General features: G+C 46.3%; 1 protein-coding gene across 1 annotated transcript in view; it reads right to left on the bottom strand.

The window, feature by feature from the left end:
- PANX3 (pannexin 3) overlaps positions 1 to 15,305 on the bottom strand; it is a 22,262-nt gene extending 6,957 nt beyond the window's left edge. The window contains exons 1-3 of the mRNA XM_084803785.1: positions 14,754 to 15,305; positions 9,037 to 9,179; positions 4,060 to 4,274 (exon numbers count right to left, since the gene is read on the bottom strand). Of these exons, the coding sequence (XP_084659911.1) occupies positions 4,060 to 4,274; positions 9,037 to 9,179; positions 14,754 to 14,934 (539 nt within the window). The 5' untranslated portion in view covers positions 14,935 to 15,305. The remainder of the gene's footprint in view (positions 1 to 4,059; positions 4,275 to 9,036; positions 9,180 to 14,753) is intronic.

Below are 15,305 nucleotides of genomic sequence, written 5' to 3'. Positions count from 1 at the left end.
GATTTACTACTACAGAGAGAACTAGGCCCAGGTTAGTGAGGACAGAAGAACAGAGTCGGTCCATTGACCACACAAGGAGACTTGGCAGGAGCAAGGTGGCCTGGGATCATGTTTCAAAGCTAAAAAGGAGGGTTTACAGGGCATCTGAGGCAAGTGCAAAGGACTTCTTCTCCAGCAAAGGAGATCGTTACCTTGTCATGGTGCTGGAGCTTGAGCACCTCAGTGACATCATGAGCTAAACCATGAAGGGACACCCAAGATGGGAAGGTCATGGCAGAGAGATCAGACTAAATACAATCCCTGGGGAAGGAAACGGCAACCCACCCCAGTATTCTTGCCATGAAAACTAAATGGATCAGTACAACCAGAGATATGTCGGTATACCATTGGAAGATGGGACTCCCAGGTCGGAAGATGGTCAAAATGCTACTGGGGAGGAACAGAGGATAAGTTCAACTAGCCCCAGATGTGATGACGCAGCTAGCTCAAAGCCGAAAGGACGGCTAGCAGCCGATGGTGCTGGTGGTGAACGACGAATCTGATGTTTTAAAAATCAACACACCATAGGAACCTGGAATGTAAGATCTATGAGCCAGGGCAAATTGGATGTGGTTATTGGGGAGATGTCAAGATTAAATATAGACATTTTGGGTGTCAGTGAACTGAAATGGACTGGAATGGGCCACTTCACATCAAATGACCACCAGACCTACTACTGTGGACAAGAGGGCCACAGAAGAAATGGAGTAGCCTTCATAATTAATAATAAAGTGGCTAAAGCAGTGCTTGGATGCAATCCAAAAAATGACAGAATGATCTCAATTGGAATTCAGGGTAAGCCATTTAACATCACAGTGATCCAAATATACGCCCCAACCACAGATGCTGAAGAAGCAGAAGTAGATCAGTTCTATGAGGATCTGCAGCACCTACTGGATAGTACGCCAAACAAAGATGTTATTTTCATATCAGGAGACTGGAATGCTAAGGTGGATAGTCAAACGACACCTGGAATTACAGGCAAGCATGGTCTGGGAGAACAAAATGAAGCAGGACATAGGCTGATAAAATTTTGCCAAGACAACTCGCTGTGCGTAATGAACACTCTCTTCCAACAACCTAAGAGACGACTTTATACATGGACTTCACCAGACGGTCGACACCGAAATCAGATTGACTACATCCTTTGTAGCCAAAGGTGGCGGACATCTATGCAGTTGGTAAAAACAAGACCTGGAGCTGATTGTAGTTCAGATCATGAACTTCTTATTGCACAATTTAGAATCAGACTAAAGAGAATAGGGAAGACCCACAGATCAGTTAGATATGAGCTCACTAATATTCCTAATGAATATGCATTGGAGGTGAAGAATAGATTTAAGGGACTAGATTTAGTAGATAGGGTCACGGAAGAACTATGGACAGAAGTTCGCAACATTGTTCAGGAGGCGGCAACAAAAAACATCCCAAAGAAAAAGAAAACCAAGAAGGCAAGATGGCTGTCTGCTGAGACACTGGAAGCAGCCCAAGAAAGAAGGAAAGCAAAAGGCAACAGTGATAGGGGGAGATATGCCCAATTAAATGCAAAATTCCAGAGGTTAGCCAGAAGAGATAAGGAATTATTTTTAAACAAGCAATGCGCGGAAGCGGAAGAAGATAATAGAATAGGAAGGACAAGAGACCTCTTCCAGAAAATTAGAAACATTGGAGGTAAATTCCTGGCAAAAATGGGTATGATCAAAAACAAAGATGGCAAGGACCTAACAGAAGCAGAAGAGATCAAGAAAAGGTGGCAAGAATATACGGAAGATCTGTATAGGAAGGATAATAATATCGGGGATAGATTTGACGGTGTGGTCAGTGAGCTAGAGCCAGACATCCTGAAGAGTGAGGTTGAATGGGCCTTAAGAAGCATTGCTAATAACAAGGCAGCAGGAGATGATGGTATCCCAGCTGAACTGTTTAAAATCTTGCAAGATGATGCTGTCAAGGTGATGCATGCCATATGCCAGCAAATTTGGAAAACACAAGAATGGCCAACGGATTGGAAAAAATCAACTTATATCCCCATACCAAAAAAAGGAAGCACCAAAGAATGTTCAAACTATCGAACAGTGGCACTTATTTCACATGCCAGTAAGGTAATGCTCAAGATCTTGCAAGGTAGACTCCAGCAATTCATGGAACGAGAATTGCCAGATGTACAAGCTGGGTTTAGAAAAGGCAGAGGAACTAGAGACCAAATTGCCAATATCCGCTGGATGATGGAGAAAGCCAGGGAGTTTCAGAAAAACGTCTATTTCTGTTCTTTGACTATTCTAAAGCCTTTGACTGTGTGGATCATAACAAATTGTGGCAAGTTCTTGGTGGTACGGGGATACCAAGTCATCTTGTCTGCCTCCTGAGGAATCTGTATAACGACCAAGTAGCAACGGTAAGAACAGACCACGGAACAATGGACTGGTTTAAGATTGGGAAAGGAGTATGGCAGGGTTGTATACTCTCACCCTACCTATTCAACCTGTATGCAGAACACATCATGCGACGTGCTGGGCTTGATGAAGCCAAGGCTGGAGTTAAAATCGCTGGAAGAGACATTAACGATCTCAGATATGCAGATGATACCACTTTGATGGCTGAAAGTGAGGAGGAGCTGAGGAACCTCATGATGAAGGTAAAAGAAGAAAGTGCAAAAGCTGGGTTGCAGTTAAACCTCAAAAAAACCAAGATTATGGCAACCAGCTTGATTGATAACCGGCAAACAGAGGGAGAAAACGTGGAGACATGACAGACTTTGTCTTTCTAGGCGCAAAGATTACTGCAGACGCTGACTGCAGCCAGGAAATCAGAAGACATTTACTTCTTGGGAGGACAGCAATGACAAATCTGGATAAAATAGTGAAGAGCAGAGACAGCACACTGACAACAAAGGTCCGCATAGTGAAAGCAATTGTATTCCCCGTAGTAACCTATGGCTGCGAGAGCTGGACCATAAGGAAGGCTGAGCGAAGGAAGATAGATGCTTTTGAACTGTGGTGCTGGAGGAAAATTCTGAGATTGCCTTGGACTGCAAGAAGATCAAACCAGTCCATACTCCAGGAAATAAAGCCAGACTGCTCACTTGAGGGAATGATATGAAAGGCAAAACTGAAGTACTTTGGCCACATAATGAGAAGACAGGATACCCTGGAGAAGATGCTGATGCTAGGGAAAGTGGAAGGCCAAAGGAAGAGGGGCCGACCAAGGGCAAGATGGATGGATGATATTTTGGAGGTGACGGACTTGACCTTGGGGGAGCTGGGGGTGGCGACAGCCGACAGGAAGCTCTGGCGTGGGCTGGTCCATTAAGTCACAAAGAGTCGGAAGCGACTGACCAAATAAACAACAACAAAAAGAGGCAAGTGCAGGACAAGGGGGGGAAAGGCACTTCAGGTGTTTTCAAGCAAAACACTGGAGAGGCAATCGGTCCGTAGACAGGTTGCAAGACAGGCAAGAACAGAAGTATCAACTGCTGAGCAACCACTGACTACCCATCAAGCTCTTAGGGACGCAGGAAGCTACCAATTTGCCTAGTATTATCTACTCCAGCCTTCTGCAACTGGACGCCCCCCAGATGTGTTGGACTACAGATCCCGTCATCCCCAGGTTGGCAAAGGCTGATCTACACTGTTTGGCAGTGGCTTTCTAGGGTCTCACGCAGAGGTCTTTGTAATGGAGGCTGGTGGCTTCGATGTTGGTGGGGCTGTGAATCCATTCTGGGTTTTAGTCAGAAGCAGCCAGAGCTCAAGGGAAGCTATCCAAGGTGCTGAACCTATTTTGGAGATCTGGTTCAGCACCTTGGATAGCTCCTTTAGAGTTCTGGCTGGTTCTGAATGAAACGCAGAATGGATCCATAGCCCCACCAGAATCGGAGCCACCAGCTTCCACTGGGTCTTCCCCATAACTGCCTTACCCTGTTCTTTTCACTGGAGGTGCCAGGGATTGAGCCTGGGGCCTTCTGTCTGCACTGCCTGTGTTCCACCACTGAACTACAGTCAGCGCCCATCGCTCTGAGCTTACTTGTCAAACTCCTCCCACAATTCCTCTGGGTCGGTCCCATCCTGTTGGAGCTTCACCATGTACTGCACCAAGCGGATGGAACGGTTGTAGGATTTATCCAGTTCATCAATGATGAAGAACAAGTCACAGTTTAGCGACGGGACAGCGGCGTATCTCCAGAGCAGGTAGGGTAAATACATGGCGACCGCGATCACCAGCAAGGAATATGGAAAGACCTAGAGAAAGAAAACGGGGCGGGGGGGGGGGCACAGTAGAGATTGCTGCAACACTGGAAGCCAAGTGCAGTGAAGGGAGGGAAGATGTATTGACCCAACATGTTTCTTCAGGGGCCTCTAAAGCCAAATAATTTGAACGCAGCAGTGCCATTAGCTTCCTTCATGCATTGCACATGCTTACAGTAAGGAACTGGGCTATGCGGCTAGACCCAGCCCCTATTCTGCATGGTTGGCTGAGCCCCACCCCAATATCTATGCCTTGAGTGCAGCTGTCCGAAGAGGAATGCCTATGAATGAGCAGTTTCCTCTTCAGGCGCTTGCCCTCAGTGTGCGGATGTCTGGGCGGCACGATGTTTAGGGCAGGGCCAGGAGGGCAGCCCCACTCTTTGCTCCACACATGGACCTCCTCCATGCACGTAATGCATGTAGGGAGCTATTATTGTGCTTTCTGTAAGCACTATTGGCCCTTCTAAAAGTGAGCCGACATTGTGTATGCTGCCAGGATTGTGGCCAAAACATGGCCAGTGAAGAATGAAGGTAGCCTTCCCTGACCTGGCGCCCTCTGGACGAGGGATTCTGGGAGTTGTACCTGACCAAACACATCTGGAGAAGGACAGATTCAGATTGGGGAAGGACACAGGAAGGTATCACCATGCTCAGAGGAACGCCAAGGAGGTTTGTAGAAATTTTAAAAAAACCACTAGGGGCAAATAAAACCCCAAGGGACAAACTTCACCCACACCCCAAAATGTCCCAGTGACGACTGAGCATGCTCCCACAGCGGACACACTTTTGGAATGGTGCCAGGAGGGCCATACGCCCAACAGGGCAACCGCAGGATCACAAAAAACGAAATAATGAAACATGAAGTCAGAGAGAGAACGGTAGGAGAGAAAGAATGAATACAGCCTCAGCAGTATCACACAAATATCTCACTGAATGCAGAGACGTCCCCAAGCGAGGCTACCACAGTGGCAGTCAAAAGAGAGCTGAGGAAATAAGCAGGGACCCACTAGGCACATGAGCATTAGGACGGCGGGGGAGGGTTTCCGCCCAAATTTCTCAGCTATAGATGTTTCCCGACGTGGGGCTCTGCACAGGCACAGAGCCCACGCGTGACCATGAAGAACTTCCCAATGAGGACTTCAGCACGCTCAGTTGCGGCTGAACGGTGTTTGGGGCAGGTTGTGTGTGGAAATGGAGTGTCTTGGAAGAGGTCATGACTAGCTGAACAGGAGGACTCCATACTGCAACGTTTTGTTTCAAATCCCACTTGGCTGTAATACTTATATGAAAATACAGCTTGCAGGAAGCACGATGGCGTTGCTGTAACCATCATTTGGTTCTTCGGTGCCCAGGAGGAAAGCTACTTACTGTCCAGCTGTGCTGGGCCAATGAATCATTTTCCTCTTCCACCTGAGAGTTGCTCTCCCGCCCTTTCTCTCCCCACTCCCTGCTTCTCACCCCACCTTGGTGCTGCTCTCCCGTTTCTCCTTTGTTCTTGTTTTGGGAACTTAAAGCCCATTAGACTACATAGGATCAGCTGGGGGGCGGGGAAGGACCCAGCTCCCAGCCTAGTGAAATCCTAGAGGAAGTTATACTGAAGGCAACATCACATGAGGCTTTTATCGTGCACTCGTGGTGGGTCACTCACGGAAGTTTGTGAGTCCTTTTCATGACGTCGTCAACCTCCAGGGCACATCCAGAGGTATTTCCCGGTTATTCCATGTTAAAAAGATCCAGAGATGATAAGGTTGAAAAAATACCTGATTGTTGCACCATTAAAATAGCCACTCGATGGCGCTGTTCCATTGAGTTCTATGGAACCTTGAAAATTGAAAACTTCCCCTGTCAGCAATCACGGGGTTGTCATCTGGGAGTCCGCTGTAAATGCGGAAAGGCTCCACAACAGTAGCACTGCGTTTTTTTCTCTTTAATGTAGAGACGCCCTGAGAATGTGTTAGGAAGAGTATAAAGGGCTTTGGATGTTATAAACAAATAGCGATAGGAGAAGGGATGGTAACACTTCCTCTATTTACACTTCCTGTAAGCAGGAGCTGAGAATGTGTACATCCCCCTATGATTGAAATATAGACGTTCTAGATCAGCCTTCCCAAACCTGGTGGCCTCCAGATCTTTTGGACTACAATTCTCATCAACCCCCACCAGCACAGCCAGTTACTTGGACAGCTCACACATCACAGTGCAGGAGGGAGCGTCTGTGAGATGGCCTTGTGCCTTACTTTACAGTGGACAGTCCTCTATTTGGAGGCATCCACTATTTAAAGGAGTATCCAATCCAAGTCCACTTTAAAGATACTGGGGCTGTTTACACAACATGCTAATCCATACTCAGTGGTTGAGTGTAGGTTGTTTGGAACCATGGCTTGTTCACTGAACTGTGGGTTAGTGTGTTGTCAGAACACAGCACATTTTCCACAGGGTGGGTTATCATGTTGTCTGAATGCAGCCAGGGTGGCTTATTAACCACGCAATGTGGCTTGTTAACTGCCCTGAACAACTCCACAACAAACCATGGGTTCCCTCAAGGTGGCTTGATTGAGAAAAGCCACACTGCATGGTTAACAAGCCACCCTGGCTACGTTCAGACAACACGATAACCCACGGTTCAACAACAGCCTACAATCAACCACTGAGTGGGGTAGCATGTTGTGTGAACAGCCTCAAAAGATCCTAAGAAGGGAGAGCAGCTGGGGCCTTGAAATTGCCCATCAACACTTAGCTTCTGGAGAGCAGACTGAGCAGGCACACGTGGGGTCACAGCCTTACCGTGAGATCTGTGTGATTTTTTTCTGTTTAACGGTTTCTAATTTTATGTCTATACATTCCATCTATCAGCATACGCAACTTTTTCTCAAATTTGTATCCCCTTTTGGGGTGATGCATTGCCTCTTTTCTGGCAAGGAATAAGTGGCCACTCTCAGTGTGTGAGAGAGAGCTTTCACTCAGATATTCTTCACTTTGGTTGCAAATCCAGGGGAGGCTGGGGGCTCCAGTGTTAGTGGGGTTGTGAATCTGCACTGGAGATTCTAAAGGAGCTACCCATGGTCCCGATGTTCAGCACCTTGGAGAGCTCCTATAGAGGTCTGGCTGGTTCTGACTGAAACCCAGAGCAGATTCACCGCCCCACTGACATCGGAGCCACCAGCCTCCACTGGTTGCAATCGGGCCCTTGGGGCAGGCTGTAGCCAGGGTGGGGCCACCGGATGTACACTGCCACCTCGCTGATTTGCCTCAGCGAAGGATTGTTGAACGACAGGCTTGTAAGTTTGTAATGCAACAGCTTCTATTTAAAGAATGAGAGCTTGCTGTAGAATAGGAAAATTTGTGTGTGGGGGGTTAAAGTATGAGGGCTGGGCAAAAGTGGTAGCAGCCCAAACTCCACTATATCACCCACCCTGGAAACTGAGGAAGCCCCCTTACACTGAGTCAGACCACTGGCCTATCTAGCCCAGTATTGTCGACACTGACTGGCGGGGCAGCAGCTCACCTGGGTTTCAGGCAGGGCTCTTTCCTAGCCCTACCTGGAGATTGAACCTGAGTCCTTCTGCATGCAAAGCAGGGGCTCTCTGCCAGTGAACCACAGCCCCCTCCCCTGCTCCCCTCACCCAAGACTCCCCCCGTGGATTCTTCACTATCACCATCATCTATTTTCATGCCTAAGGAAAAGGATCCAGTTTAGCTGCTATGCCTGTGTGAGCATAACACAGCGCTCAGAGGATATAAGGGAGAACTTGAAAGAAAGTATTTACTTATTTATTTAGGATGCAATCCTATGCATGTTTAGTCAGATAAAAAGTCCTACAATTCCCAGAATGACCCAGCCAGCATGCTGGGAATTGTAGGACTTTTTTTCCTGTCTATGCGTAAGATTGCATGTTTATTTAAGAAAGGTGTTAAACACCTTTTTTCTTACTCAGTTTTTATGTGTTTCTGACAGCTAATGGTTCTGAGACGTTTGGCCTTGTCAAGCAGTTTGGAGACGTTTCTGTTTATTATAATGCATGAGAAAATCCCCAGTTGTCCATTCATTTCTTTGACGCTCCACCTGCAAATGTGGCAGCACCACCTAGAGTGGAAAGCAGGCTTTGGCCCTGTCTGCATTACCTCAGCCTGTCAGCTACATTCCTCTTAGGATCTCCTGCTCCCCCACCATTCCAGCCCTTCTCCTTGCCTGCCCCCATGCAACACCACCTCTCCCACTTCCTTCCGGTCTCTCCTCAAGACCCACCTTATCCATGAGGCCTTTGGCACAACCTCCTAGCTTCCAGTTCCCTACTGCAGCTTCCCTAACCTGGTGCCTACCAGATGTGTTGGACTGCAACTCCCAGCATCCTCCAGCCATGCTAGAACATGTTGTCCAACACATCCATGCTGGCTGGGGGATACTGAGTATTGGAGTCCAACACACATGGAGGGAACCTGGTTGTAGAAGATGTCTGTAACCAAATCTAAGGTATGTGCAACTGAAACAACCTCATATTCCTACCCTGTTTATCCTGGCCTCCCTTTCTCTGTTGTTTCCCTTGTGATGAAGTTTGGATTGTGAGCTCCTTGAGGCAGGGACCTGTTAAGCACCATGCATAGTGATCATGCTGCGTGTATGTATATTATATGTGCATGTGCAATGAAAAGCAAGATATAAATATTGCTAGTAGTACAATAATAACAGTGATGATGATAATAATAATGCATGTATATATTCCTTCCTTTGAAACCCAAAGGTGCCCCAACCTGGTACCTTGAGGACCCAAAGGGATTTGGATCTAGAGTCTTCCACAGCATCAGAATCATAGTGAAGCAAGGAGTCCCAACACACAGCATCCACATAGGCAGATTGTTTCCCCGTGAAGTTGCCAGGAGAGAAGCAACTGATCTGAGAGCCTGGGATGGAAGACAAGGAGGAAAACAGAGCCGTTAGCCTCAAGTGCCGTTTCCATGAGCACGATATCCACCTGCTCAATCTAAGTGGAGCAGTTCTTCACCGTAGCTCTGCACCACAAGCCAGCAAATGCTCTTTCCTGGTCAATGAATGGGACAGGTCACATTTAGGACAGAGGTGCAGCTCAGTGGTAGAGCACATGCTGTGCCTACAGACGGTCCCAGGTTCAATCCCTGGCATCTCCAGGTAGGGCAGCAAATTGATGGAGAAAAATAAAGGCACAGTTATCCCTGCAAATCCAGTGTGAACCTGGTTTGGAATGGGCAATTAAGACCCATTAGCTTTACAGGACACCTGCTCCAAGCAGATGGAAACCCCTAGAACTAGTTTGTTGATAGGGATCAGCCCCTCTGCCTGCAATTTTGGATTTTCCTTGGGAGCACAGCTATGCGGACTATCATGATGAGCATCTGCACTTCAAAATTACCACTACACCACTGGCAGGGTACGTACGTATTAATAAAACAATATAAAATGACTTAAAACCTCCATCAAAAGTTCCCTTCAAATTCATAATCCAAAAGCTTCATCCAGTTCCAAAGGCCTGGGCAAGGAGGTGGGGCCATAGCTTGATGGTAGAGCACCTGCTGTGCATGCAAACGGTCCCAGGTCCGCTCCCCAGCACACCCATGTAGGGCTGGAAAAACTCCTGCCTGAAACCCGGGAGACCCACTGCCTGTCTTGTGTTGACAATACTGGACTAGACAGATCAATGGTCTGGCTCAGCGTAAGGCAGCTTCCTGTGTTCCTATGACGTGAGTCTCTTGACTTGCCAACAAAACGCATACAGTGCTGAAGCCAAACACATAGAAGAGATGCAACAGAAGGGGAGAAGGAGCTCTCTGACCCCTTGCTAAAGCCACGGACAGGAGCAAATCAGCAGCCCCATCCGAGTTTCCTACTTCTCAAATCACACCAAAATGTTGGGGAAAAATAAAGGCACAGTCATCCCTGCAAATCCAGTGTGAACCAGTCAAGGTCCAGTGTTGGGGGGGGGGGGGGAGACATTGAATCCACGCAGGTCTTGGCCAGTGGTGGGAGTGGAAGGCCTGCCCTGCCTCAGGATCCCATCTCTACCTGCACCTTCAGCCACCTCCTCCAGGTGCCTTGCTTGCCACCAGGGGAAGGGAGGCCATGTCCCCAGTTTGTAAAATGCCATATACGCTGACAGTGCAATCTAAATCCCAGCACTAACCACCATCAATCTCTGCTGCATTCTCAAAATCTTCAGAAACCGCAAAATGTAACTTGTGAGTCCGGTCAAGCTGGGGTGGGGTGGTGGTGGTGGTGGGAGGGTTTTGTTTATTCCCTCTGGATCCACCCAACCTCTCACTCGGCCATTCTCTCTGCAGAAATAAACATTCCTGAGGCAGGCTGGGAACTGCATCCGTGCAACCTCAGCTGAAATTAGTCAGATTCTGCAAAGCCACATACAGGTCGGTGTGTTTGCTGTGCACATTGCTTCAGACCAAAGGGTAGACACTTGAGAGATTCAAACAGACTTTGTTTCTGCTGCATCTTGCCCTGAACAGTACAATCCTATGCATGTTTACTCAGAAGTAAGCCCTATTGCATTGCTTTCATGCAAAGGTGCACAGAAATGCCCTAGAATGCAATCCTGAATGTGCTAATGACTTGGCAGTAAGCTCCACTGAACTCAATGGAACTTCTAAATCAACTTTTTAAAGCATACTCTAGCCTTCTAAGGAGCTCAAGCGGGATGCATGGTTCTATCTTTTATCTTCACAACAACCCTGCAAGGTGGGCTAGGCTGAGAGACAGTGACTGGCCCAAGGTCACACAGTGAGCTTCATGGCTGAGCGAAGGTTTGAGCTGTGTCTCCCCAGCCCTATTCTGACACACTTCACCAGTGCTCTCTGTCTCCAGATGTTTCAGACTACAACTCCCATCATCCCTGACCCTTGGCCCTGGTGACTGGGGCTGATGGGAGTGGAGGGTGAACACATCTGGAGAGCACCAGCTTGGGGAAGGCTGCTCTAACCATATCTATACAGCATCCTGGAACTGAGAGGGTGAGGGGAGAGATGTTCAGGCACTTGTGCAGGCAGCTTGTAGTACTGAGTTTGGAAATATATTTTTTAAAAAACCAGAGAAAAATATGTGCATATAATGTGTGTGTGTGTGTGTGTGTGTGTGTTTAACAAAGCAATTGGCAAAACAGGAATACAGACAGTCAGACACACACACACACACACACACACACACATTCTGTAATCTCTATCGAACATTTTGGATTCTCCTTTTACCAGTGACAGTTAGTACAAGATCTGACACACAGGCCCCCAAGGCAACAGTTACAGAATGTTAGTGCTGTGGATGGAATTCTCAGGTTGTAAGAGAAGTCCAGGAAGTGGTGTTATCCCCAGTTGCAACTACAGATGTTGGAGAAATCCACAACAGATTCAGATGAGTTCGGATTTTTATGAATTCAACCTGCAGATTGCACAGCAAACTGGCTTTTTCCAAGTTGCACAGATTTGTACCCTTTTTTTTAACTTCGGGGTGAGGGAGGGGATTCATGCAAATTCACACTTGCACAAGTGGAACAAAATTCTTATGCATCCCTAAAAAAAATCCAATTTCAACAACGAGCAGACGATGGAAGGAAAGATGTCCGACAATCCACGAAAGACAGAACAGATTTAACAAAATCTGTACATCCCTAGTTGCAACACACTGTACGTCGGCAAAAATCACACTGATCTTCGTACAGGTTTCAGAAACCAGAATTCAGCTGTAATGTCAAGGAAGACAGAACATGTGGGAAAACACTTTAGTTCTGATGACCACAATCTTTCAGACGGTAATATTTCCAAAAGAGCAACCATGTAATCCAGCAACCCTTGAAACAAAGGAAACATTTGGATTTATAGACTGGACACATTGACTCCAAATGGCCTGCACTCGGAGGATGACACCACCTCCTGTCCTTGCAATCTAGAAATTCCATCCACAGCACTAACGTTCTATAACTTTCATCCTGGAGGCCTGTTCTTCAGCTCTTGTACTGTCATTGATGAAGGTGGGAGCCAAAATATCTATAGAGATTAAAGAATATATATTATTGTTTTACCAATTGCTTTGTTAAACATATTGATCCTGACTGCATTGGTTGCATCCCTTTGGGATCCAGAGTTTGCCTAATTGCAGCACTGTTTAGTTGATTATACATACACACACATACACGTACACACACACATGCATATTCAGGATTGTCTGTGAAAAGCACAATCCAACCAAAACTGAGTACTGAAAACCCCATTGGATTTCAATTTAGAGTCAAGCACATAATAAAGGCTGCAGTCCTTGCACACCTACTCAAGAATAAGCCTCACTGAACACATGCATAGGTAGGGATCACTGAGAAATCTGCAAGTTTTTTTTTACTGGGGTGTGTGTGCGTGCAAATTCACACTTGCACTAATGCACATTAATGCAAGTGTGCATTGGCACAATTGGAACGAAATTCTTGTACATCCCTTAAGAGTTTTGATTCCATCAATGAGCATACGACAGAACGAAAGATGCCTAACAGTCCACAAAACACAGAAGGAATAGATTTAACAATAATAATACTCTCATGAGGTTCAGTAATATGCTCCCAAGGTTAATTGAACAACCAAATGTTTTTGCTAAATTGTACTGGCCGTGTTAGTTTTAAACATTAACCAGACCCAACAACTCTTATGAAAGGGATGAGCTGAAGAGTTACATTTTTAAAAAAAATACCATCCGTTAGAGCCGAAACAATATTGCCAAAGTTTCCAAACTTCACCATTCAAATTCTGAAAGCAACATCTCAGATTCAAAATGAAATGTGCATTTGGAATATGCCATTTCATCTCAACTTTTGAATGAATGCTTTACAGCACATTCCTCTATATGTCTACTCAGAAGTAAGTCCCATTGAGTTTAGTGGAGCTTGCTCTCAAGTAAATGGATTTAGAATTGCAGCATTAGACTCCTTGACGTCTCTTATAGTTTTGGCAGGCAGTGCATAATATCAGCTAACAAACAGCAAATACAAAAGTCAGGTATCTGGCATGCTAAACAGATTTATAGATCAACAATTTCATGAATATTCAGCAAAAATTTGAGCAGAGAAAGAGAACAATCAGAGTGTGTTCAATATCATATTTTGTAGAGGATGAGTTCTGGAAACAGATTCATTTCAGCACTTCAAGTTTGGGGGTAGAGCAAGTTTGATTAGGAGTTCTCAGACTCAGGGTGCTTCTAGATGAGGCTTTTAATTGCACAATCGCCCTGCCTGGAACATGGAATTGTACAGGGGGCCCAGTCAATGTCATATTCCATTTGTTACCCTCCCATGTTTTCCCAGTGCTTTCTTTATTTTTCTTAACACAAAGAGATCCATTATGGGGGGAAAGGCTGGACCCCTGCACCATGCCTTTTGATTGATAGTGCTAGGAGATGCCCATTTGGAAGCACTTTTTGTCGAAAGGCATTGGACTGGATCCACACTAAAGATGCTTCCAGACAAGGCTGTTATTGTGCAATGCCACTGCTACATTCATGGAATTTTATGGGGGTCCAGACAAAGATGTCATCAATTTGTACCTTTCCCACAGTTTCTTCAATTTTTTTTCCTACCAGAAAAAAAATCCATTAAGGAAGAAAAAGTGGAATAGTTGCACAATGCCTTTTGATTGGTAGTGCTAGGAGCTCTCCATCCAGAAGTACCCTGTATTTGCTGCACTTCATTCCCATTGAAATCAATACACCTAGCGCCATGACTAGCTTTTCACGTTGATTTTAATGGGACCCATGTGCACCTAACTTGATCTGGACCCAACCCATTGAAAACAGATTTTGACCTGGTGAAGGGCAGCAATGGGGAATGAGTGACCTTCCAAATATCATTGGATTTCATCTTCCATCATCCCTCACCATTGGTTATGCTGGCTAGGATGATGGGAATTGCAGTCCAACAACATCTGGAGGGCCACACACCACAGTGTGGTCAGCAGCCTGGCACCCTCCAGATGTTTTGGACTACAGCTCCCACAATCCCTCACTATTGGCCACGGCAGCTGGGGCTGATGGGGAGTTGTGATCCAAAACATCTGGATGGTACCAGTTTGTCTACCCCTTATTTTATTTATTTTATACCCCATCTTTCTACCAAAGAAGTGGCACTGAAGGGAGTTGACAGTAACAAAACCCAAAATTCAAAATAATTGTTTTAAAAAACAAGCACATTCACATCATCGTTAAAAAACACAAAGCAATAACAGAATAAAGACAACACCCAACCCAACAGACCAGCTTACATGCCAAAAGGCCTGCTTGCATAAAAACATATTTGCCTGCTGGTGGAAGGACAACAGAGAGGGAACCAACCTAGCCTCCCTCAGCAGGGAATTCCAAAGTCTGGAAGCAGCCTCTGAGAAGGCCTTTTTGGTAGTTGCCTCCAACAAAGAGAAGGAATAAACCAAGAGCCTTGTGGCACCTTAAGGACGATCACACTAACATACCAGTGGAAAATTCCCGTGCAAATACCAAGGACACCAAGAAGAGAGGCAGTCCCACTGTAACAAATTTCATGATGCGGTCACACGATAGCTCCAAGCGAAGCCGTTTTGCTCGGGAGCTACTTGGATCGGGGAGCAAAGCATCCGAGAGCATGTACTCGCCAGCAGTGTGGGCGATCGACATGATTTCTTAGGACGGGCCGAGCACAGGTGAGCGGAGAAGAGGCAGATACTGTCGATGTCTGTTCCCCAAACAGCATCTAAAGCAACAGGCGACTTGACTTCTTGTGCCCGTCAAAAGCTGAAAGCTTTCTTTGCAGAGAATTAAGTACTGTACAGTTGTAAATCAGAGCCTGAGCTGTTTGGCTGAACGAAGGGATAATTACAAGGCAGCCCATTCGCTACATACTACCATCAGCCCCAGAAATAGAGCAATGTGCAGAGCAGCGTTCTGTGATTGCTGGGGACACCACGTTCCTCAGCTTGCCACAGGCATAGCAAGGCAAGGCTGGTTCCTTGTGGTTTTACCTCCCTCTTTCATAAACAGATGTTATT

Source organism: Heloderma suspectum, chromosome 6, assembly GCF_057233095.1.
Source record: "Heloderma suspectum isolate Gila_16-S chromosome 6, 16-S_ref, whole genome shotgun sequence".
NCBI classification, from domain to species: Eukaryota; Metazoa; Chordata; class Lepidosauria; order Squamata; family Helodermatidae; genus Heloderma; species Heloderma suspectum.
Note: the sequence above shows the minus strand (reverse complement) of the source record. Positions and strands in the feature narration are given on the sequence as shown.